General features: G+C 32.9%; 1 protein-coding gene and 3 long non-coding RNA genes across 4 annotated transcripts in view; 3 read left to right on the top strand and 1 right to left on the bottom strand.

Moving 5' to 3' along the window:
- The first annotated feature begins 208 nt into the window (after positions 1-208).
- Positions 209-4,112, top strand: LOC147657231 (uncharacterized). The gene is made up of 4 exons (XR_015292848.1): positions 209-452; positions 665-702; positions 3,036-3,242; positions 3,654-4,112. It is a non-coding gene; the product is annotated as an uncharacterized LOC147657231 (long non-coding RNA).
- Positions 4,113-7,396: 3,284 nt separating this feature from the next.
- Positions 7,397-9,153, bottom strand: LOC147657230 (uncharacterized). The gene is made up of 2 exons (XR_015292847.1): positions 9,009-9,153; positions 7,397-7,727 (listed from the first exon to the last, which is right to left on the bottom strand). It is a non-coding gene; the product is annotated as an uncharacterized LOC147657230 (long non-coding RNA).
- Positions 8,677-9,528, top strand: LOC147657229 (uncharacterized). Its single transcript, XR_015292846.1, has 3 exons — positions 8,677-9,013; positions 9,083-9,195; positions 9,283-9,528. It is a non-coding gene; the product is annotated as an uncharacterized LOC147657229 (long non-coding RNA).
- Positions 9,529-12,939: 3,411 nt separating this feature from the next.
- LOC100866800 (LON peptidase N-terminal domain and RING finger protein 3) overlaps positions 12,940-24,913 on the top strand; it is a 63,744-nt gene continuing 51,770 nt past the window's right edge. Inside the window, exon 1 of the mRNA XM_003692440.4 lies at positions 12,940-14,085. Within this exon, the coding sequence (XP_003692488.2) occupies positions 13,515-14,085 (571 nt within the window). The 5' untranslated portion in view covers positions 12,940-13,514. The remainder of the gene's footprint in view (positions 14,086-24,913) is intronic.

Raw genomic sequence — 24,913 nt, 5'->3', positions numbered from 1 at the left:
TTTTCAATCGAAAGAATATCGTTAATTCATAAATAAATAATGTCAGAAAAATAGAGAGAAAAATTCTGTAATTAAAATTCAAAAATACAAAGAAGAAGAAATTCCATAAAAACGGCGATACATGCAATCAAATTGATTGAATTTAGTGAAATCAGGTACCGAGGCAATCTAAATAGAGGTGAGTAAAAAAGAATGTTGGTAAGATTATGGTACCGAGAGTTAACGCTGGAGTCGGTGTTGCCTAAGGAGACGTAATCGCGCCATTTTCGTAACTGCATTATTACGAAGATAGGTATAGGCACCTATTTGTTGTGCAAGACTCCGAGGTTATTCGTTACGTCGCCAAATCCAAGCGAATAATCGTTCTCCGTGTTGTTTTCACTCGTGCATCTATGCACGTACGAATGATAACGGGCAAGAAAAATTTCTTAAACTGACGGACTGTCCTTTACGTAATTAACTTCAATATTCTCAATCGTTACGTGAATTCAATTCAACGTCAATATAATATCATTATCAATATTTCTTATTCTTGTTCAGACGAGAATTTTATTTAGTTGAAATAAATAGTTTTTTGTTTCTTTTGTTTTTTGATCGTTAAAAACAGGTTAACTTGAGATTAAAATTTTTTTGCATTAATGTTTTTATATCTTTGTTGTAATAGAATAATGAAATTGTAGAAGAAATTTAAAAAAAAAAAAGGTTAGTATAAAAATAACATTGGCATTGGTTTGCTAAAAAAGTAATGTAAGTTAGGTTAGGTAATAATGATAAGAGAATAAAAATAATAAGGAATAAATAAACGAGCTTTACGTTTTAAATTATTTAATATATTGTATATTTCGCAAAAATAGTTAAATACAAATATCTCATTTAATTGTCGATAATTTTATTTTTTAAATATTTATTATCTAAATCTTCTTTCTAAAACGCAATTATGGATACAAAAGTCAAGTTTGATCATCGAACAATAAATAATATTATACTATTATCCACAAATTATTAACAACATATTATTAGCAAATTAGAATAACACAATAAAGTTGGAACGTATTTTATTAAGAAAAACTAAATTAAAAAATTTATATACATACGTTTAAAATTAAACATTCAATGATAGTAATGAACATTTCATATTTACATCTTTATTCTTTGTCCTCCATAAAATATTCGATCTCTTAAAACAAACTAATCTCATTTCAAACGGAACGAAAACCTAAAGTTCGTTGTTCACACGACTGGAAAGAGACGGCACGCGTAACCGAGAATCGCGATCGTTCTGCGAATCGAGCATCGGATAAGAAAGCAAGGAAAGAAGCGAAGATCAAAGCGTTCAAGCGTCCTTTTGTTGAAATCACAGTGATCTAAGTTTATTTCTTCACTTTTGGAAAACACATTATGTAACTTATTTGTTACGTAACACTCACAATACGATGTATGGCATTACATAAATAATGCGTTTAACCTACGAAACCAATATGCACGATAAAATAAAGGATCGAAAGTTACATAGTAAATATTTTTCAAAGGATTTTTATGAAAAATCACAATGTGTATATTGAGATAAAGTTTACACCAATCGCAATGCTTTTGAACATGAATACTCTTATTGTTACAGTGAATCTAGTGTAAGCGATATCGAGATTGCGATACGAGATTTAAACGAATCGAGCAGGTTGATATCAATAGCTTTCTTATGAGCAATGAGAAAGGTTAGATTGATATAAAGAAGAAAATTGAAAAGAAAAAAATGATAAAAAAAACGAAGGAACGAAAAAAAAAATAAATTTCTTTATTAATGATAAAATATTGATAAAATGAAATGATAATCAACAAATAAATTTTTTGATCGACTAGTTTTTACAATAATTTCCTTTAAGAAGAAAATCAATTCGTTAATTTTCTGTATAATAGAAATGTATGTAGAAGATATTTATCTACATAAAAAAAAAAAAAAAAAAAATAAAAAATAAAAAGGAGGACGAAAGGAAAAAATAAAAATAGATATCTTAGAGTTTCTTTTTTTGTTTCATCGAGGTCATTGTCATTATTCATCTGTTATTCAAAAATAAGACATTTTTATGTATATAAACATATAAAAATAGATAAGAATATTACATCTGCGGAATCGATAAGTAAAAGTTTTATTATTATAAATACAAACTATAGATACAAAAGAGAGAAAATAATTAATAACAGTACATAGATATTAAAAGTCTTGACAAATAAGTCAAGTATATAAGTATATGATAAGTATAATCAATGTTTAAATATCAAAATCAATATTTACAATATAATTATAATTAATATAACTTTTACTTTTACTTAATCAACAAGCGGCTTCCTTTCATCTATTCCTAGAAATACAATTTACAGATAATATATTCATGCATAAAATTAATAAATTTTTCATTATGAATCAATACAATCCGATTCTTGTAAATATTATTCATAATTAATAAAACGTTCTTCAAACTAACATAACATCTTTTGTAATTAAAATAATAAATTTTATTTTTTGCGTATATTTGAATATAGATACCATACTATAGATGAAACATTTGGACATTCTAAAACTTCCTGATTTAAATTTTGAAACAATTTTCAGATTATATATAAATCTATATAGCTATATAAGAGAAACTTACAAATAAACTTGCAAACAAAATTATTTCGTCCTTTTTATGCCAAAAATTAGGAAAAATCATTATTAAAAGAATCATTTTCGTTTTCGCTTAACAAATATCGAATATTGATTAAATCAACAACAATCCAAACCACCGGCGCAAAGTCTGACTAATCCCAGCAACGTTTACTCACTCGATTTCATCATACTTCTGCTCGTTCCCCGCGAAGAGGGATCGTTACGCAAAAACCAAATGTCTGGTCTAAGTTTCTCTCGTCCCCTCCGCTACTGTTTAATTCGCCTCCTTTCCACCATTGCCATCTGTACGAAATAGTAACGACTAAAACTCGATCATTCCCTCCCCCCTCCCCCCTATCCCCACTCCCGCTTCACCTTTCTTTTCGTACAGTTATCCGAGTCATGGCAACGGCTGTAGGGGACGGCGGAATGCGAATCGAGCGGAAAAACGACGGCGACGACGGTGGAGGAAAACGAAGAGAAGAAAGAGGATTCCGTTTAACACAATCTCCGGTTACATAAACCATGGTTGGATTCTCGAGATCGGGCGGGCGGCGACTTCTCTCAGCCAGCCACACATCGTGTCCCTCGGTTACGTGTAAGTAAAATGGATACATACGTGGCTCACTCACGTGCGTGAGGCGCACGCGTGCGGCCAAGTCGTGTTATGTAAAGTTTACGACAGTTTCTTGAGAAGCATACTCGAGCACGTGGTCGCGACCAGCGGGCCGTCGATCGGCGTGCGACGGTTAGCACGTGTTCAACGCCGGTGGAAGCGCGAATTTTATAACATTTCTCTCGGCAGTCCGTGGTATTCGAAGCATCTACCGTGCAACCAGTTGCCAAATGAGCCGTCACTGTCGATTATTAACCCGTGGTGTCAACGAATTTTTAATCGTAAAAGTCAATTCACTCGGATTTACATGATAGCCGTCGGATAATATCCGCAAAGAAGTTTGTACAGAATCAATATTTGATAAATCAATAATTTTTTGTTATTCACTTTTAGTTGGACAGATGACCGTTTGGGGCTACTGTCGGTTAGAAACTCACCTTAAACGATGCGGCTAATAATCGCAACAATCGACGTTGGAAACGATAAATTCATAATATTTTTTCTTTTCTTCCTTTTTTTAAATCTAATTTTGTGAATAATATTAAATTCTTTTTATTCGTGGAAACATTAAAATTACGAAACGTTTTACATTGATTACGAAGATTATCGATATACTTATTTATTAATCTTTTTAAAGACATTTCATGGCATGCATGTATGTTTATATAAGTTTTGTCCTTTTTGAATTAAAATTTTCCAACTAAAAAAAAAAAAATATTTTATTTTATTTTATTTGACAATCGCTACTTTGAAAATAAATGCGTGTCTTTGATGTCTTATATCATCTCTGAATATAACGTTATATTCTTTCTAAAAAAACAAAAAATAAATTGGTTGAATATATTTCTTAAACCTTTATGTAATTTTCTTACCATTGTACACACTAAATTACAAGTCTGTTGCAATTAACATAAATTAACTTGCAAATTGAATTAATTTCCTAATTATGCATTTATTTTTCGATATATAAAACGTTATATAAAATTATAATTGTCCGAAGTAAAACGTATGTTACACATTTATCTCGTATATAATATATATATATTTGGGGGGGGGGGGGAAGGGACGTGGGATTAAGTAATTTTAGAAGTGACGATGATATTTCTTTCGATCCAATGAAAATTGCGCGGTTATAGTTAAATGCTCGCATTGTGATCCATTTCGTATTGTTAGCCAAGAATAGAGCACAATGGGAATTTGTTATTATGAAAACATTTTCGAAAGGGAGATACGATAAATTATACGTATTATATCTCGGCCCGATATAAAGCGAATCTGTGTAAACAGTAACCGCCTATTATATAATGATGAATCAATTAATACAGATAATTACACCAGCACCGAGAGACGAGATATTTACGATGTAGCTATTCGTCTACGTTACGCGATATCGATTGCATGACCGCGTTCTGAGAGCGATATCGAAAATTCTCTCCCCCCCTCCCTCCCTCTCTCTCGACTTCCAACGTTCGACTTCCCACCAATGTTCGTGATCCCTCCAGTTGTCAGAATTTTTTATTATCATTCATTATCATTTTTTTTTTTTTTTGCAGAAATCGATACTTGTATACTGTATCTTCGTTAATATATAAGAAAAAAAATGTAATTTTATTGTGTGTATACAGAAGGTGAACAGAATATAAAAACCGATTCTCTTATATAAGAGAGATTATTCGCGAAATCGGGTATGCGTCGTTGCTTACTTCGTCGCGCAACGCAACAAAACATATTCGCCCCATTCTGGATAAAAGAGATTCGAATCGTGGATAAACGCCGCCATTTATGTTTTTATTATTTTTTTTTTTTTTTCCTTCGAATTGGTCTCGCACATGTATCATTTCGCCCCTGGGCGAATGAAGAGTTTTGTAACGTTTCATCCTTTGCTCGTGCCTTTGTTACGCAATGACAACGTGGCATGCTATACAGTGGATACTACTTTGTTGACATTTGTCGCAATAAAGAAGAAAGTAAACGTTTCGTAATAGAAGGATCACCGGAATGGTGATCCACAGTTTCGATTACTCTATTTTTAAACGTTGATTTCGGGCTTTATATCGTGGCATTCCCAGAGATTGATATATGTAAGCCGAAATTCTAGAGGCGCATAAGATCCTACGCAAATATCATCCAACCGCAATTTATAATTAGACAAGTCGGCTGTTTCGTAAACAGACTCGCATCCTTGATAATTAATTACTTGGCGAGCGAAAGTTACATACGCTTTTGGCCTCGAATCTCGTGGTTTTTGTACTTTTTCGCAAGTCGAGGTTAATCATGATATACAGTTTTACTTATTGTGCCACAACGAATATTTCATTATTCCTGATTTTTCTATACTGTTACCACGATACAATCATATTTGCGACCGCTTTTTATTTAGTTTTGTTAGCTACAACGCGGAGAGAGAGAGAGAGAGAGAGAGAGAGAGAGAGAGAGAGAGAGAGAGACGATAACATCTGAATTCGTTCGAAACTTCGACGTGTGCAAAGCTTCGTGAAATATCACGTTCCCGACCAAAGTGTTTCGTCTACGTAACTATTGTTACGTCACAGCATCGAACTGCGTTAATTTTCACGAGAAACAAGCTTTTCTTAGAATTAAGCGATTCAAAACATGTTCCGTGTCACGTAAGATTATTTTTTCATTGATTTTTACAATATTTAGTACGAAATGTATTAATATTCATTGACCAATATATAATTTTAAACATTTATCATAATTCTTATTGAATAAATGTTCCAAACGTAAATATATACTGAAATATATATTATTATTTCACTTTATTCGCTTATTTACTTTGTCATTTCATTATTTTTCTTGTTTTATTAATTCACATTTTCGTCTGTTTAATCTTTCACCATTCTACTAATTCTACTATAGTCTACGTCTGGTAATTCATCCATCCATTCTCCTATTTTTTATTTGTTCATCTACCTACTTACATACCTCACGGTATATTTCCTTCTTTACCGTCGCAACGTTCATTCTACGATATTTTTGTTCCTTCGCAAATGCCACGTTCAAAAGTCAATTAAAAATTAAAATTAATCTTTCCACGAAAAATTATATTTATAAGAATTAACTTCATCGATAAAAGTGATCGATGCATATCGATAGATTAATAGTTATGACTTTAACGCGTGCTAAAATTTTCGACTCTACACGGTCGGTCTATGGCAACGTGTAATTATGTAAGGTGCGAATTCTATCTGAAATATATTACATAAGCTGCGCGCTGATTCTACGGGCCGTCGCGCGCACCGTTGTTCCCAGTACAACGAATTGTTTACCACGCCGAGAATAAAACTACGTTGCGTCGTTGACTCGATCGCAGTTGAAAGCCATATACACTTAACGTGGGACGACGCCACGCTCGATCTCGTGCTGCTCTGTTAATTCACGCTCATTCATTACATAAAGGCTCACCAGTATTTACCGCGTTCTTATTTTTAAGCATCGACGTGAGGCACGATCAACAATGCCCTCTCCCGGCGGCGTCGAGCCACATGGCGCTTTTCCTCGTACAACGGAGACAGTTGGTCATACGTCACGCGATGATAAATAGTGTTATGTAGTCGTTGAACTTGCCGCGTCATTAGGATTTCCCGACTTAGAATCGTTGTTGTAGGCATCTGCTCGATAACACGATCGTCCGTTGATCTTTCAAATACCATAGATTCTTTTGATGTTCCGTAAAAAATTCGGATTGTACAATAAAATATAATCTTAATCTTTTTCGAATCGTGTTCCACTTTTACAGCAAAATCTTTTGTTAAAATAATTTCACTTGGAAATAATCGGGATGATTGATGAAAATCCGTGATGGGAACGAATGTTTACGAATGTTTAATGGTTATGTTTTGAGTCGAATATCAAATAACAAGAAAACATCCTACAAGTGTTTTAAAAATGTCTTAAAAAATGTATTTTTAAAAGATAAATCGCTGTTATGAAACTTCAGTGGGAAAACTTATTTTAAATTTCAAATGAAGGACATGCAAATGCAACTTGATTACAAGGATTTTAAAAAATGTATATTTAGAATCAATATGCGGAGAAGGAAATGTAAAAAAGAAAGAAGTTAAACCAGTCTTAAAGGTAATATTAATTACTTGAACTTAACCTCAAAACCAGTCTTTGTTTGCTTCTATATAATTGTTTTTTTTTTATTTTAACGTAACAGTATAATACATTTGTATCATTTATCGAATAAAATAGAACAACAAAATCGCAATATTGATTCAACAATCGCGAAGTCTATGTAGCTGGCAACGATTTTACAGGCGGATGGCTTTCCATGCTTGATCTAATAAGGTCTCCTCATGATAGATCGGTCGGCGGAGGAGACTTTATGTAACAGTTCCAAACATAGCCGTCCAGCGAGGCGACTTCTAGCCACATTTTTGCCAAGTGTTGCAATCTCGTCTCTCCGAAAGTCCATCAGTTGGACGGACATTCTCTCATTCACTGCGAAATATCCACGAATTTGGTTAACTAACGCGGCTATTCCATAAATCGCGAGCAGATCGACGCTTGTAAATACGCCGCGAATGAGATACAATTGCGAAATCTTGTCCGATGGATCATGAAACGATGCCGATCGAAAGTTTTTAACGACATGATTATGTTAGAGGTCGGTTATCTGAGAAAAAAGCGTGGAAATGCTCGCTCAAGGGAACCTAATTAAACAAATATTGATATCGCGATATATTACATCCGTTATATTTTTGCCCGTTCGAGATTAAAACTCGAGAGAAAGGAGGCGCAACGAGCAGCTCAGTTCATTATGACGAGGTGGGGAGAGAATGAGAAGGGGAGAGAATTTAATAGTTACAGCGGTTAAGCTTTTTAGCCAAGAATAATTAGACGCTTTGAAGAGGAATTGAATCTTTCGTGTTCTATTTTTTTGCGGGATCTTTTTATTATCACGATTCATTTTTTTTTTTTAAGAGATTAAATAAAATGGCTTTTTAATGAATAATAAGATTTATAAGCGAAATTTAATACGATTTTTATCTTGTTTTTATTAATGAAATATTTCCAAATATATTTATTTTTTAATATGGTCAATTGGTAAGGAGAAGCAAACATTCGGTAATATGAAATGCAGTTTCGTCCATATAAACTTTTAAATTGATAACGTTTCCGATAAGCTTCCTTGGAATATAATTAATTTAATCAGAAAAGAATAAAATATTTTTCGAAAAGAATACGAAAAATGTGAAGCTTCGTTTCGTTTTTTCGTTAAATATTTCACATTAATTTATTATATTTCAGTTTCCGGATTAATAAATCGGTAAATACACAAAAATACAATGTATCTTTCAAAATTTCAACACAATAATTTTTTTCGTCGTAATCGCAAGGAATTTGGTAAGCCATTCGTTTCTTTCTTCTTACACAAAAAATTCTACAGCATTTTCACGAAACTTCACGTCATGAAACGATCGCAATGCGCGAAAGCAAGTGACGGTGTGGATAACGTGACGTAATCATGGATCGCGTTCAAGCATAGTCTTGAAGATTTCTAACAGTATTCGCGTTCATTTTCTCGATCGTCTCGAGATATAATATTTTTCGTCCTTCTTGAATACCGCCAAAAGAAGTGGCCACGTGGCGTCTCCGTTATATGTACGCGGGTGTCTGCCGTGCGTAAACCATTTACGTAACGCCAAGATACGCCGTATTTCGATGATTAACAATTTGTTTTGCGATCGGCAAAGGTGACTCTTCGTACGACACAAATACCTTACGTAAGCTACCAGATAAATGCGTATATGCAGGCGGAGATTAAGTGTTCCGTTTTTCGAATTTTTCCGCAGACTTTTCGATTACTAAATCGAGCACGAATATAAATCTACGAACGTTTGTGAATCGAAACATAACCTAGTCGGTCGAGAATCGTGAAGTTGTGCGGAGATCGTGAGATTGATAGGTAGGGAGATAATAAATTTTTATTATTATCAATGAAGAGTTTTAAACATTTAGATTTTGAAATATCAAATTTTTCACATTTTTTTAGGTTAAATGTATTGAAATTCCTTTTTTGAGTTAAATGTATAATAAATATCGAAATTGAATTTTAATTTTTATATTAAATATAGAACGCTTATCTTCAAAATGATATAATTTGATATTATTGAACTGTATGATATTATAAACATACGAAATAAATGATATTGAATTTCTTTTTATAATATAATATAAAAATATATAATATACATTAGATATCACACGTATATAATAAATAAAATATTTATCTTAAAAACTGGATAAATTTTTATTCAATTTATTCATTTTATTCATTGACACGTATTTATTTATCATTCGTATTAATAACTTAATAACTTAATGAACGTATGATAAATGAAGAATTCTATTTATCATTAATGAATGTCACTAATAGTAGATTATATACGTATATAAATGATTAATATTTTTCAAATGGGAATCGCAGTATTTTTTTGTTCAAGAAAATAATCAAGCTCCATTCACAATACAATTGATATGATTCTGCTTCGAGAACGTGACGAAAGTAACTAGTGACGCATCCGCATTTCTGTAAAAAAAAAAAAAAAAAATGATGGTCGAGGAAATGAAGTCAATTAGGGTTACTAACTATAGTTGTGAATTTTTACGGCAGAAAATTGAGGGTTTCTCTGTGTTCGTGTCGCAGTGTTTGCGAGAAAAAGTGGTGGAGACCAACGTACAGGAGACCAGGTTTCATTAAGCATAATTGTTGTTGTTATTGCAAAGTAAGTGAGGTAAAAAGTTTCATCTCGTTGAGACTATGTTTTTTACGAGCGTAGATGATTGTAGAGATTCTACTTTGAAATTAATCCACGTTACGTAAATTTTTCATCATCAAAATATTTCTTTGCATATTAATATCTAATCGCAACTAATTATGGTAAATATCGTGTTTATCGATTGTAGATGAATTAAAAAAGTTTCAAAAAAATCTAGATAAATCGAGATCTGTTCGTGATCTAGTTGTTGATCTTCGATTGTACATATAGACAAGAATATTTATTTATCAAAAAAATTTTTTCGACATATTATTATTAAGACAATCCGAAATCCTTTCGAAATTTTGAAATCCGACGATTGTTGATCGGAAGATGGTATCGATCTCCGCGACGTATATTAGATTCGTATATTAGATAATTATCGATATTTGTTTGCTGACATATCTCGTTGATTTTAACGTCATTTACCACAAAACTTTAACGAAACAGTGTTATGTAATTTTAAACGACACACCGGCGGTTTGATACTGTGCTTGCAAATTATTTTGTCCAATGATGATGGGGTCAGCTGTTTTTGTTTCGAAACACCAGGTGGCGAGCTGAACGAGCTGAACGAGCTAAGTAAATAGAATTCAGCACGATTGACGATCGTTGACAATGAAATATTTCTCGTACAACGAACCGAACGTGACACCGCTACTTCGTCGAAAGTGAAACGTGAAATAAATGAAACTGGTTATCCACAAAGGAGACGATAATTAACGTGAAAATCCATTTATACGTCGATCATATAATGACGACGTGTAGAAATTAATAAGAAGATTTATCATTTAATAAATAGGTACTTATCGTGACAAGGAGGATAATCGTGTATTACCGCGCAATTGCGTTGATATTTCTTAAATATCGGTATAAATATTTGCATTCTTGTGCTATGGAAAAAATTTTAATCCATCTGACCGATGTGTTATGATATTTTTCTATTTTTCTCTCTTATAAGTTTATGCGAATTTTATAGGTTAACGCAACCTTCGTTATTTTTTATAGTTCTATCTGAAAATTCCTGAAGAAATTAAACTTGTTGATCGACAAGTCCGTGACAAATAGATTATACAGTATATGGTTTAAGTTTAGTTCATAATTAAAAATATTAACTACACGTGGCTAATATGTTGATTATATATGTATATGCTAGTACAACGATAATAATTAGTTGATATTTTCTTCCGTATATTTCGATATCATTACTAACGATATTTTGCTTTAAATTTTATTTTTTTTCATTTTTTTTATTTTTTTTATGCATCAGCATTATTTGAGATATTACGTTAAAGATATAAAAAAAATTGTCATCATTACTACTTATAGAGTAAATCAACACATTTTGTTTTTTGTAACGTCTGTATAGATCGGAGATAAAACCAAAATAATCATCATTTGTTTTAAGAATACACGAATATCATTAATTTTATATACGTATATATAATCTATAATAAATATCAAAAGCAGAAAAAGAGATAAAAATGATAATGTATAAACATTTTTCGATTCATTATATATACATATATACATATACGCATGAGCGTACACGCGCGCGAACCGAACAAACCGTCTCGAGTGTCGGTGCATCGCGCAAACGTGGTCACGAACGCGCGCGCATGTGAGAAAGAAAGAGAAAGAAAGCGAGCAGTGCGTTTATAGCGCGTCTGCGTAGTCAACGGTCGGTGCACACTGACTCACGCACGATCGCACACCGAGGGGAGCAGCGCACGCAGGTCTGCTCTTGGTGCCGGGTAAAACGGAATACCACGACGTAGACCAAGTAACGTTACTGCTCATGCTCAGTAAGATTCCTAGAGCCCGGAGAGCCGAGGCTCGCCCGTGGAATAATTGATCCAATCGAAACTCGCCTCGCTCCCGCCACGTTTTGTGCACTGACGCGACGCTCTTTATGTAAGCTCCGCAATCGCGCATCCCGCTGCTTTGTTCACAACTTTACCCATAACGAAAAGATTCCGTATGTGTTCTGTGCCGTGTTTCTTTGCATCGAATGTTCCTTCGACGAATTCATTTCTCGATACGGATGACCGAAACGAAGATAACGGACGAGCAACAACAAGTGTCCTGGTTAAGTGGTTCGCTACCCTTGCGTCTCATCACCCTCGTCGAGTCACAATCTGTTTTACCATATAATCTGCATCGAAAGTTTCGTGTCACGTTCGTTCATTTAAGAAGGTTTCTGCTTCGACGACTTTTATTGTTCATTGGCAGAGCGCGGGTAGCTAAGGAACAGGACGCCGTTCGATACGTTCGAATACCATGAAGACGTGCTTCGAAGGAGCCTGTTGATACTTTCAGACTATGTCGATTGCAATGATGAACGGTATTTCAATGATACGCCATAATAAAGAATATTCAAGAAAGATTCTTCGATTTTTATTCGGATGCTTGCTGAAGTGAAATTCAACTCGAAGAAGTAAAAAGAATTATTTTGAAATAAAGTGTCAAAAATAACGAATCCATTGAGAAATAATGAATTCGTCCAAATTGTTATATTTCGAATGATGCATTTCTCGGTCGATCGAAATATAAAAAAGCAGAGGCATCCTGATAAGGTTAAGAAGAGGGCAGGGGTTAAGCTGAGCGGATCAAGAGGGATCTTCGTGGTGGCAGGATGATATTCCGTAGTGGGGGGTGTGGCTCGACGCGAACGCCTACGTAGAACGTAGACCCGTGATATAGTACAGTTCGTGGTGGTATCACGAAACAGTTGGTGAGGTAGAGGCAGTGAAGAGTCGAAGGTGTATGTACCGCCACGCGGCGCTGTTGTCGCCATCGTTTGGTACCACCACGATTGCATCGACTCCGCCACCACCACCACCACCACCACCACCACCACCACTGCTGTTGGCCACCCCTCGTCCGGTTGGTTTACGTTTCTGACAGTGGCCCGAGCGAGCGGTGACAGCCGAGCCAGCAGTCGTCAGTGCGTCGTCGTGCTGTACGTAGTGTTGTCTCTGCGTGGTGTATATCGTGAATACTTTTACCGCGTGGCCGGCTAGCTGTCAAACGTGCGAGCAATCAATCGACTTATCAAATTATAGCTCTTCCGGGTATCGATACGGGTATTGATAAATATCCGAGCTTGTCCGATAATCATTGCCTCTCACTGTGTCAAGTGTTTTTGTTGCATCGGGACGTGTTTTCCAGACAACCGATCGATACGATTGTTTTTTATCTTGAAGAAAGAAGGGGAAAAAAAAAAATATAAACGAGAGAAAGGTCGCACGATTTTTGAAGTGATCCGATGAAGTAAAATGTGCATCGTTCTTAAATTTATCCCCTCGATATTATCGACCAGCGGATCGTTCCCATTTATCTCGCGATCACCGTTTATACGTAATCTTTCATAACATAAACGTACGCGCGTCGTTTCTTCGAAAACTGATTTCGAACGAGGAAAGTGTTTTGAAAGATTTCGGCAGTCATTTACAGATCATTGAATATGACTGAGTTGGCAAAAGAAGCTTTCGCCTCGCGCAATTATCGCTTAGCTGTAGAAATGTACGAGCGTAGTTTAAAGCAGCAAGCACCGAGTTTTGAGGTGCTCGTCGGCTACGGGGATTCCTTGGCCAAATGTGGACGTATCAGGGAGTCCATTGGTGTTTACTCGAAATGTTTAGCGGTAGGATCTGTGGCACCGGAGCGATTGAAACATCTGGCGAATGCTTTGTTGGATGAATTGTCTGGGGCTGCGACCACAATCATCAATTTTCGAAGAAAAATCGAAACGTCTTTCGCGTGCCCCCTGTGCGAGGGAACCCTGTGCCAACCAGTGACATCGAACTGCGGCCATACGTATTGCAAAAATTGCGTGGAGCCGGGCAAAAGCTGTCGCGTGTGCGGGCAAAAAATCGTCACTGTGAGTGAGACGAATGTGCTAGTGCAAAGACTGGTGGAAAAGTGGTGGCCGCGAGAAGCAGAGGCTAGCAGGGCTAGACACGAGGGTGATATTCTGATGAAGGAGGGACACTTGGGTCAGGCCCTCGAGAGATACAACTTGGCGGTTCATCTTGGTGAGTGTTTCTTCTTTTTATTTTTTTTAATAGTCTTATTGAAATTAGAGTTTCATTTGTCTTTTATCATTATTTACGGCACTTCATTTTGAAAAATTTATATACTTTTAAATTTGAATTCGATATTATTCGTGTTAATGATATTATTATAAGTATATTCAATCATTTCTATAAAAATATCTATATTAGATTATGATTTATCGTAGGAACTTTCCCCTAGGAGAAAATGATCGCGAAGATTACGTTTATTCGTTGGATTAGTTTTATCTTGAGATACGTAAGATGATTTTTTTTCTTTATTATATACCGCACGGAAAACGGCTTATGTACCCAGACAGAGTGTATGTGTACATTTTACGATTTAACCCCATGGTGTCATCTCGATTTATCCTTTGTTTTCCTTTTTATGCAACCAGTCGCAGAAATATATTTGCGTTTTAGAGAAAAGTTTATTCGTGCTACTAAATTCTCACCACGGATTACAAAGTAGTTACATAAAGATCATTACGAAACAGCGAATCCGGATAGCGTTACGAACCGCAGAAGATCGAATTAATTTGCATTCGTTCCGATTTCAAAGATAGAAAAGATGCACAAAAGAACACGATCGTTCTAAATTGGCACAAATCTTTTTTAATTTATGATAATATTAATACGATACTTTTACTACTCTGTTCAAGTTAGGTTAAATTAAATTACTATAATTTTTTGGTCCATCCTGCGCGGATGGACGACAGGCCGTTTTCCTGATAATGAATTTAGAATTACATAAATATTTATTTATGATTTTCGCTTTTGCCGACGAAATAACATTGTCCCGTTCATGGAAACGTTTCGAACTTTCTTTTTTTAAATCTTTTAACATATAAACATAGAATTTTTAAATAACATTTTTATTTGTACGTTCAAAATTATTATTTCGTTGTTTTGTCGAAAATTATCAAAAATTAGCGTGAAAAGTTTGAGAGAGAGAGAGAGAGAGAGAGAGAGAGAGAGAGAGAGAGAGAGAGAGAGAGAGAGAGAGAGAATAAAAAGCAGTGTCTGAGAAATAAAAATTCAACCTGTCAACAAAACCAAGATCGACCGGATGTTTTTTTCAAAAACATGACAAAATGAAGGCGGTATTTCATGAATGGTATTTCGTATTCGCACACTTCGATATTTACTACGTGCTCAATCTCTGGATAACATGTTGTGTTATTTGCCAGTCACAGAAAGGTTTTTTTCTGTTGCAGAAACGCGTTCCACGTTTTTACAAACAACGCCGTAAATCATATGCACTCGGTCGGCTCTCTTTGTCCCGCGCACGAGTTACTGCCGTTTCACGTCTTCTCTTCGTCGTTTAAACCTCATTAAGCATTCGAATTTCCAAAGAGCGGATTATATCTTTTTATATTCTCCACCATTTCAAGTTTATTCTTTCATTTCCAGAGTTATTTCGCGTTTCACACATCTCCGGGACAGACATTCTAATAATTGATACGAAGTTAATAAAAATTGCGAGGGAAAATTAAAACATTTGTTTGTTCCTCGAGGTGGGTAGTGTTTATTGACAGTTTTCTTTTTTTTTTCTTTTTTTAAAAAAGATATATTTTTAACAGGAGGATGCAGAAAATAGATAGAGAGTTACGAGTAGAATGAATCAGATGTCTAAAAATAAGATGAGAATAAGTTTGAACTGTCTTGAACTCTATAGTAAAGAGAATATCGTGTGTAAAAGTGTCTAATTCGTTTTTATAAAAAAAAAAAAAAAAAAAAACTTATCGATCTTTTTTAACAATCCTATTGTTATATATAATTAAAACGGCAAAAATGATTTTTCCAAATTTTGTCGTCTGAAAAAAATTACGAATTTTCGAGATCTTGATTTAACGCAGTGTTGAATTTTATGAGGAAAAGAAAAAAAAAACGAATAGAATTTTTCGAATGGAATAATAACGAGGACACGTTTTATCCGCGATCCATTTCTCCTTCTCCGAAGAATTTTTAAACTTCACGATCATATACCATACACGTACACACCACAGAAGCGTCATCCAAGTTCTATCGTGAGATAAAACACGGTCTGGACCCGGCAGGTAAAGCGATTTTCTGGATCCGACTCGAAAGAATAACTGAATCGATCGCATTCCTTCTCCCTCTTCGATGCATGTCGAGTGCACCGAACGAACTCGTAGAAGAGAGAAAGAAAGAGAGAGAGAGAGAGAGGGAGGGAGGGAGAGAGAGAGAGATGGTTACGTTCAAATGCGAAGACGACCGACCACGTCGGTAAGTTCACGGCCAGTCTGAGTTGGTTCTTATATAACGCAGTTCGGGAGAAAGAGAGGAAGAAAGGGAGACGAGCAATGGCAGGACGAGTGAGAGGGAATGACGAGAGGGCAGATTATTCCGAACCGGCCTGTTCGGTGGCACACGATGCATGCACAGTGAACACAAAGAGACTTTCTGCGGATAACTTCGCCATGGAGAATTTAGCGCATCGTGTACGCGTTAAATCGTTGCATTCGTGAGAAATATGCGAACCGATTTCTCATACCTGAAATGATTTCTGCTTGGGTAGCGTTTTTTTGCAATGTTGGTATATGCGGATGTTGTTGTATCGATTGAATTGATTATAATTTTGGATAATATGAATATTTATGATAAATGGTAGTATATAACTCGTGATAGTAGAAAAATATATATTCGTATACAAAATTAAAATTATCTCTATATTGAAATTAAATGTTACGAAATTTCGAAATATTGAAAAATTAACGCGTTAAACGAAGCATGTGTTGCAATTTATGTTCATTCTATTATTTTTTCTCGAAATAGTATCAGAAACACTGTATCTTTGGTATATTATATTTATAATATAATCGATTTTGTTAATTTTATAATTTAACATTTTATAAAATATTATTTTTGAACTATTTGAAATTGTTATTCGCAACATACAAAAATAATTCTCGATTACTTTTTCTCTCTATGGATCATAACTCTGGAATTGTTAGCATTTTAAATAATTGAATTTCTGTATTCTGTTCGTTGTATTATTTTCTATAATATCTTATCTTAATCTGATTTTTTTGAAAAAATTTTCAAAATATTTTTTCATAATGTACATGAACAATATAAAATTGTAAATTTTTTTTAATTCATTGGTATTCTTAAAGTTTAATAGTAATCTAAAAATCAAAAATCATTTTTTTTTTCTTTTTTTGATTATTTATTATTTTGAGTATTTATTATTACTTTGAAGAGGTAAGAAAAACTCTCTATAAGCAGCTTTGACAAAAAGAATCATGTGTAGACAGTGGAAAGATATGAATTCTTATCACAAATTGCGTGATAATGTTATATAAAAGTTTATATATTAAAAATTTACCAAATAAAGCTTATATAATTACTATTATATAATGATATTATCTATTTTGTTTACGAGTATAGATGAAATAGCTACGAAACAATTGATGCTACCTTTCTCGTTTAAATTAATTTAGGTTAAGTTAGGTTAGACACACAAATTTTGTTAATTTTGTAAAAAACACAATCTGTTTTATCTTATGTATATTTATGCATTTATACAAAACTTAAATATACAAAAACCTATACAGAATACATGCAAAAATTCTTCTTTCGTTTAAACTTCTTTAATTCTAAATATAATAAAAATTTAATTTTACCTGAAAAACCGCAGATTTGTTTAACTTTTCACTTTTCGAAACGAAATTTTTAACCTAATCTTTTAAATTATAAAAGCAAAAAAGCGAGAAATATTTAAACGTGAGCGAAAAATAAAAAGTTGAAACATCAGAGTATAGCAACGCGTCTTGATCGCACGTTTTCTCACGGTGATACTTCAACCTAACCTATGTTTTCTTCTCTCTTACCGATACCGTTGGCGAACGATTACCAAGAACAATGACGCGTAGCCGCGATAACACGTAATCCATGACTAATCGTCCTTGTCGAGATCGTCCTCGTTATCTTCGTCATCGCTGATTACGTTTTATGTAAAAGGCTCCCGTACCACGTTACATACGCATAAAAATGTGAACCATAACTGATTGAATCGCGCATTCAAGTGAAGTGCAGTCGATAACGTAGAGATAAAAAATATTCAATAATTAAAATATACATTTTTCTTTTTATCTTTGATATGTGATATAAATATTGATCATGATATCAAGATCTGGATTTTTTTTTAACATGCTAACTGTGTGTATAAATTGTTTCCTAGAAATGAAGAGTATAATCGTCGTACAGCTAATAAAATTTTTAATATATATCCTTTCTTTTTTTATTAAGTTTTGAACGATTGAAATTTTCAAAACAAAATCTGTATCCAGTTTTAAATAATAATTTCTGATTTATTATTAAATGACGATTATTTTTGCAATTTTTGGAAAAAGAAAAAATTATTCTTGCGAGATAGGAGTAGAATGTCGTTTCTCTTTTTTCTTCGTTTTTATATGTATTTTAATAGGTGTCTATAACCGTTATGTATTATAGCGTGTACATTATAATCAACGATTATACTGAATGCTTTGGTGTTTTAAAAAGGCAACGAGTATATATATGTGTCCGATGAATCACTATGGTTTTTCTCTCCCTTTTAAGAACAAACAATTATCATAAATTACTATCCTATAATGTTTTTTCTCCCCTTGAAGAAATAACATTTAAATGCAGTCATTGTTTTGCGCATTTACCAAGAGCAATTTAGTCTGATGAGCATGTATATATTTATTTTTCGATTTTGTTTTATGAAAATTATTTTTATAAGTGAAATTTATTGTTTACAAGAAAAATGCATTTATCTGTATATTGTCCATTTGATTCTTATTCTAACTAAATTTTTTTGATCCATTCGATCATGTATATCATAAAAATTATGAAATAAAGAATCTGTATAATCTGCAATACTGTCTGTATTTTTCTGAAAATTAAAAGAGACAATCTTTAATAATATGACATTATTCACGAAAGATAGATAGAAGATATTTTCATTTACAAATCACTTTTTCACAAATACTTTGTGAATTGACTGGACACAATAGATATTGTAGAAATGCATAATTCTAATTAAATCTCAATAACATTTACAGCTATCTATACATTGTACAGTTAAGAATAAAATAGCATTATACAATTTCTATCACAATTTTTATCTTAAATTATCCAATATTCATCTCTCGAAAATTAATTTAGAAAAACGCTCAATTTTAAAATCTAATTTCCTATCACTAATTTTGCTTAACAACAATAATTACTATCAACAAAATATCGTTTTTTATTCATTAATCATAATTTATAAATTCTTGACAAATAATTTAAAAAAAAATAAATAAAATTCAATCTAATCAATTTACGCAATGATATGCAAGTATTTATTTCAAGTGATGGTGTCAAGTTGGAAACATGCTGCGTTCTATAAAAAGAGGTTTCCATGAGCGCGTCGAACCACTGATATCGAACACCGTGCAACATACGCGCTATTAATTTATTCTCGAGGCTAATGGCCATGCACTGGACACAGGCCGGTGCGCGGTCGGTAATATTGAAATTACGTAAGCACAAGAACTAAATTTAAAAGAAAGAAAAATGGTTGGCCATCTGCGGCGTGTATACCGAATGCTTGTTTACCCGGTTGCACCTGCATCGTCCACCTGCCCTTTGAACCAATTACGAGCTTTAATTTCTCCTCCAAGATCCATTCGAACGCAGAAGGATGTTTGATCGAATCGATTTTGCCTGATCGAATTCTCGCTTCCGTTTTTGATTTAACGAATGGATTATGGATTTTTATTTGCGAATCGAAATTTTACGCGATCGAATAAATTTTGATTGAATTTTGATTATTGATGGATAGACAAATATGAACAAATAAAACTAAAGATTTGTGTATTATCTTTATTAAGTATTTGTCGATAATTAGAATAGTTTTATTAATTTTAATACATATTTATTAATAAATATAAACAAATTTTTGTTATTCAAGTTTCAAATAGTGTAATTACTTAATATTCTAGAAACGCAAATTTTTATCCAATGAATCGTCTTCAATTATCTAATATTTGATATCTAAAATATCCCTAGAATCTAGTAACTCCATGACTCTGTTCAAAGAAACTTAACCTCTTAAACCACATCGGCAACACGGTACATCTGCATGTACTTTTAATCGAGAAACCTAATTACATTTCATTGAAAGAAAAAAAAAAATAGTTTTCCAAAGTCTGTGCAATCTGATTAAAACGGATCGTTTGCATGCAAAATTTTTTGCAATCATTTCTATTGCAAATTCTTTTCTTTTATTTTTGCATGAAGTTGATATTATTTTTCATCGGCCGCGATAATATCGATCGATTGTTAAATCGAGAAAAAGTGATTTGTGTATCTCAAGAAAGCTGTGTACATAACGAAAAGTGTTTATCGAGCGTGAGCATTGTCTTGCGAGTATTTTCGAATCGTGGTATCCCATTTCTGCAAAGTGTGCTATAATTATCGTCAGAATTGAAACTGCATTTTATGTATGTGCGTGCTCGTGCCATGTTCGTTGACAGACGTGAAATACGAAGAAAAGTTTTATATTGTTTTTCACGAGAAAATGTGGAATACTTGGTGTGCCAGGAAATGGATGAAATGTGAAGAAATTTTCTGGAAATATGAAACATTTATATCAGGAAATGGATGATATGTGAAAAAAATTTTTGGAAATTTGGTGGAATATTTGGTGTGTTAGAAAATGGATGAAATATGAAGACAATTCTTAAAAATGTGAAATATGATATGATAAAAAATAGGTGAAATTTGAAGACAATTCTAAAAATGTAGGATATTATAAATGTGTAATAAATAGAAAATAGATGAAATATAGAAGAAATTTCTAAATATAGGGAATATTTAATTTGTTAAAAAATATAATTAAAAAAAAATGATAATATAATATAAAATTTTATAATAATAAGGGAAAATTTTAGAAAATGTAGAATATGGATAAAATGTGAGTAACAAAAATGAATCGAAAATATAAATATAATGTAAATTATGTTTCTTTTAGATGAGATAAAAATTATAGTAGATAAAAATTAAATAAGTGATGATGTTGCTAAATTCAAATTTTATTTTCAAAACGGACAATTATTTAAAGAATAATGATAGCAACAAGACTTAAGATTACTTTCAGAATAATAACAATAATTGATTCGGCATACGGAATAAAATATAAAGTAATAAATACGATACGAAAAAAATCAATAGTAATATAATATTTGATATAATTATATTATGTGTTTCAAATTACAAGTTAAACAGTTCTTAAAATTTGTTATAAAATAATGTCTCTTGACGCGTCATATTTATTAAAATAAATTCTAGATTGTAAGTAAGATAGATTATCGAAGAATAATAAAACACGATTATTTACATTAACGATTATCAAGCTTATCTCGAGAAATCCATTTTTTAAAATCATATTTTCAATTCCACTTGAAGACAAGTTAACGATCTCAATTATCAAAATATTTCCATTCTCATTAATTATTAATTATCTATCCATTACGTTAGTTACACTAGTGACAGAAATAAACTACGAATTTTATCGAATTCTATGTATAAAAATTTTTTCTTCGAATTAAATTTCAGTCTAATTTAATTTCATGTACAAAGTAGCATGCCCATTATTCGCTAATCCTTCCATTTAATTCCCCGTATTCAGCATCAAGTTCCAAGTTCGTTTTCGCGACATACAATCTCCAGCACAATTCACTCATTCCTCCATTTACTCGCGCCTTCTGTGGAAAGCACGAATCGCGTTCGAGGCTCAATTTCACGCGTTTCTTCGCTCCAGTTCCCCGCTCTTTACGACCGTTTCTCACAATACCAAGCGCAAGAAGATCGCCGGGTAAACTCGACTCGCTGCACGTAGATCCGCCTATTCCATTTCAGAAGCCCCCGTACATACATACGTATCGAGGCGTGTTGAGAAACAGGATAATGAATTTTTTCAATCTTTAAATTTTTTTTTGAAAAGTGAATTAAACATAAATAAATTTAAGTTCAAGAGGTTACTTGAGAATTCTCACGTTATGTAAAATAATAGATAATAAAATATCGAAATGAAATTTATCAATTTGCAAACACTTGTTTATCTCGTTACTTGGAGAGAAGCAAGGAAAATAAAGTGGATTTATTAAAAACATTGAATATGATTTTAACAATTGAATGAAACTTGAAAATTGTTGTAAAAATTGTAGAAAAGAAATTATGTAATTATGTTAAATTATAGAATTAATAATAAAAATTATTTAAATTGGAAAAAGACGATATGATAACTTGGCCATTTGCCCATATATCGCTCATTTGCTTCAATAATGACTAGATTGCGGCAATTTATGCAAATTTTGAATATACGAAAATTCACAGAATGTATATACAAAAGACACGAAATACCCAAAATATTCAAATATTACGAAATTCGAGAGATAAAACAAATATTTATTTTTTAATTTCATTTCCATTAATCGCATTCATAAAAATTTGAATTGCATAAAAATCTACAGTCTAATAATCATGTAATAACAAATTAAAAATTAGTAAGATTTCAAATTGAAAAGCAAAATTTATTAAAATTTAATCAATAAAAAGTAAATAGAAAAATACAATTATTTCTACAATTTGTAATTTATTGCAATGATACGTACGATCCAAACAATGTTCAAGATATTTTGAACGCAAAACTCAATGACGCATTAAGTAAATCGAGAGTCCACGTAAACAAATCACTACGCCCAAAGTTATGTTATAATAAGTGACTCGTCTCCGTCATTCAGCGATATAATTCACGATTCTATAGTGTATCCAGTTTATACACGAACAATAAAATATCTTGAAAAATACAAATTTCAGACAAAAAAGTTATTTAATATAAAGATATACATTATGCATTATTATGTTATTAATAATTTTTCAATGTATTAATGTGTAAAGATCATACGAAGATTAACTTTTATTTTTTAAATAGAATTATATAATTTTTATTTCACTGATCGATGCAATTCATTATTTCTTATAAAAAAAAAAAAAAAAAAAAAAACAAAGCTATTTGTATAAAAAAATCTTCAGTTTAAGAAATATCAAGTTTGAAATTTATAAAAGTTAGCTCGTATGAAAGACAAGGAAAGCATGAACAATGGAATATTGCTGCCTTTTATATGGTTTTTGAACTTTGAATTACAATATCTCCTTAATTAAAGATTTTTCGATATAAGTAGCTTTGTAAGAAATAACAACAGCTACATTCATTTCTATAAAAGTCACAAACTTCCATTTGAAAAATTAAACCTATTTATATCTTCACATAACCTCCATTTACGGAGAAACTATTAACGCTATTTAATGTACTGTTCGTCCACGTTGAGAAGTTGGCAACAAAATGGCAGATTTTCAATTGGCTGACCATGCTTATATGTTCACACAGCAGTAGGATCTTTATAAATTATGAAGACACATTTTGTCAATAATTAACACTCTGCTCACGGAATAACTTTACAACGTTTTGAAGTCATTGTCACTGCATCGTTTTTCTTCATTCGATATATTCATTTTTCTTTCCTTCGTTACACGACTCGATTGTAAATGTGACTATTTCGACCAATTATGAAAATACGCACGAAGTACTCCTACCTACTGTTGACCGCTGAAAAGAAATTTCATGAGACGGCACAGAGACAAGAGAGGGGGTCAACCTATCCCCACTCTTAATTTTTTTAGAGACTACGTTTAACTTGATATCATGTACTATAGATTTCCCTTGAATATTCATCAAAATCATGAATAGAGGAATTCTGTTACAATAAATAAGACAATTAATTATTTTCAATTATAAAATTACGAGATTATTGTTTTGCGTGTGAAAATAAACGTTTCTTTCTCATTCTAACCAATTTCTTCCGCAGGTTTTATTTCCAAGAATACGTGTATCAAATAGCGAGACAATAAATATCCACTACTTTCTTACCATCTTCTCATAAACGAACAGTATCTTTTCATACATCAAGTAATTTTTCTTTGAACCATTTTTTCGTATTATTCACATTTCTCTCTCGATATTTTGCTTTATTTTATTTCGATGCTTCGAAATCATCCCCACCACATCGTTCTGTTCCAATCATTCTCGATATCTTTTTGTATTTTTTTCTCCGTCGATTCGATCATAGTTTCTGTTTCTGTCAATTACAAAAATACACGTAGAATATTGTCGGATTGTGGAGCAATAGTATCCATACTTTTCTGCACGTCATCTTCTCTACTATGAATAGTGTCTTTTCCCCGTATCGAATAATTTTTTGCCTCGAACATTTTTTTCGCGTCGTCCATCATATTTTTTCGAGGATGTTTTATTTCACAGATAGAGCAGACACACCGTGTACAACGATACAGCTATGTATCCACGCGTTCCATTGGCGGCGTGGTTGGAGGCACGCGGAACTTGATCGCGGCGCGTGTATGGACCCATGCCAAATTCGGCACGCTTTGCTCCATCTTACCTTTATCTCTCAGTTGGAAAGGCGGTGGCCGCGAATTCTAAAGAGCGCCAGGGACCAAGGACACAGCCGTTCGGTGTTCAAGTGATTCGCAAACAGAGCAAACAGACACAGCCGTGTCAGGGCCACGGCATCAAAACTGTGTGGAGCACGGATACAATGGAAACAGGGACTCGCGAATTTTGTGCTCGAGATGATGTATTGGTTAATAATTGGATTATTAGTCGTTTCGTCCAATTTCGATGATATTGCTGTAATTAAGTTAATCGATCTTTTCAAATAATCGAATCGTTATA

The sequence above is a fragment of the Apis florea genome, unplaced genomic scaffold, assembly GCF_048593485.1.
Source record: "Apis florea isolate Af1SG1 unplaced genomic scaffold, ASM4859348v1 contig_3203_pilon, whole genome shotgun sequence".
Lineage (NCBI taxonomy): Eukaryota > Metazoa > Arthropoda > Insecta > Hymenoptera > Apidae > Apis > Apis florea.
Note: the sequence above shows the minus strand (reverse complement) of the source record. Positions and strands in the feature narration are given on the sequence as shown.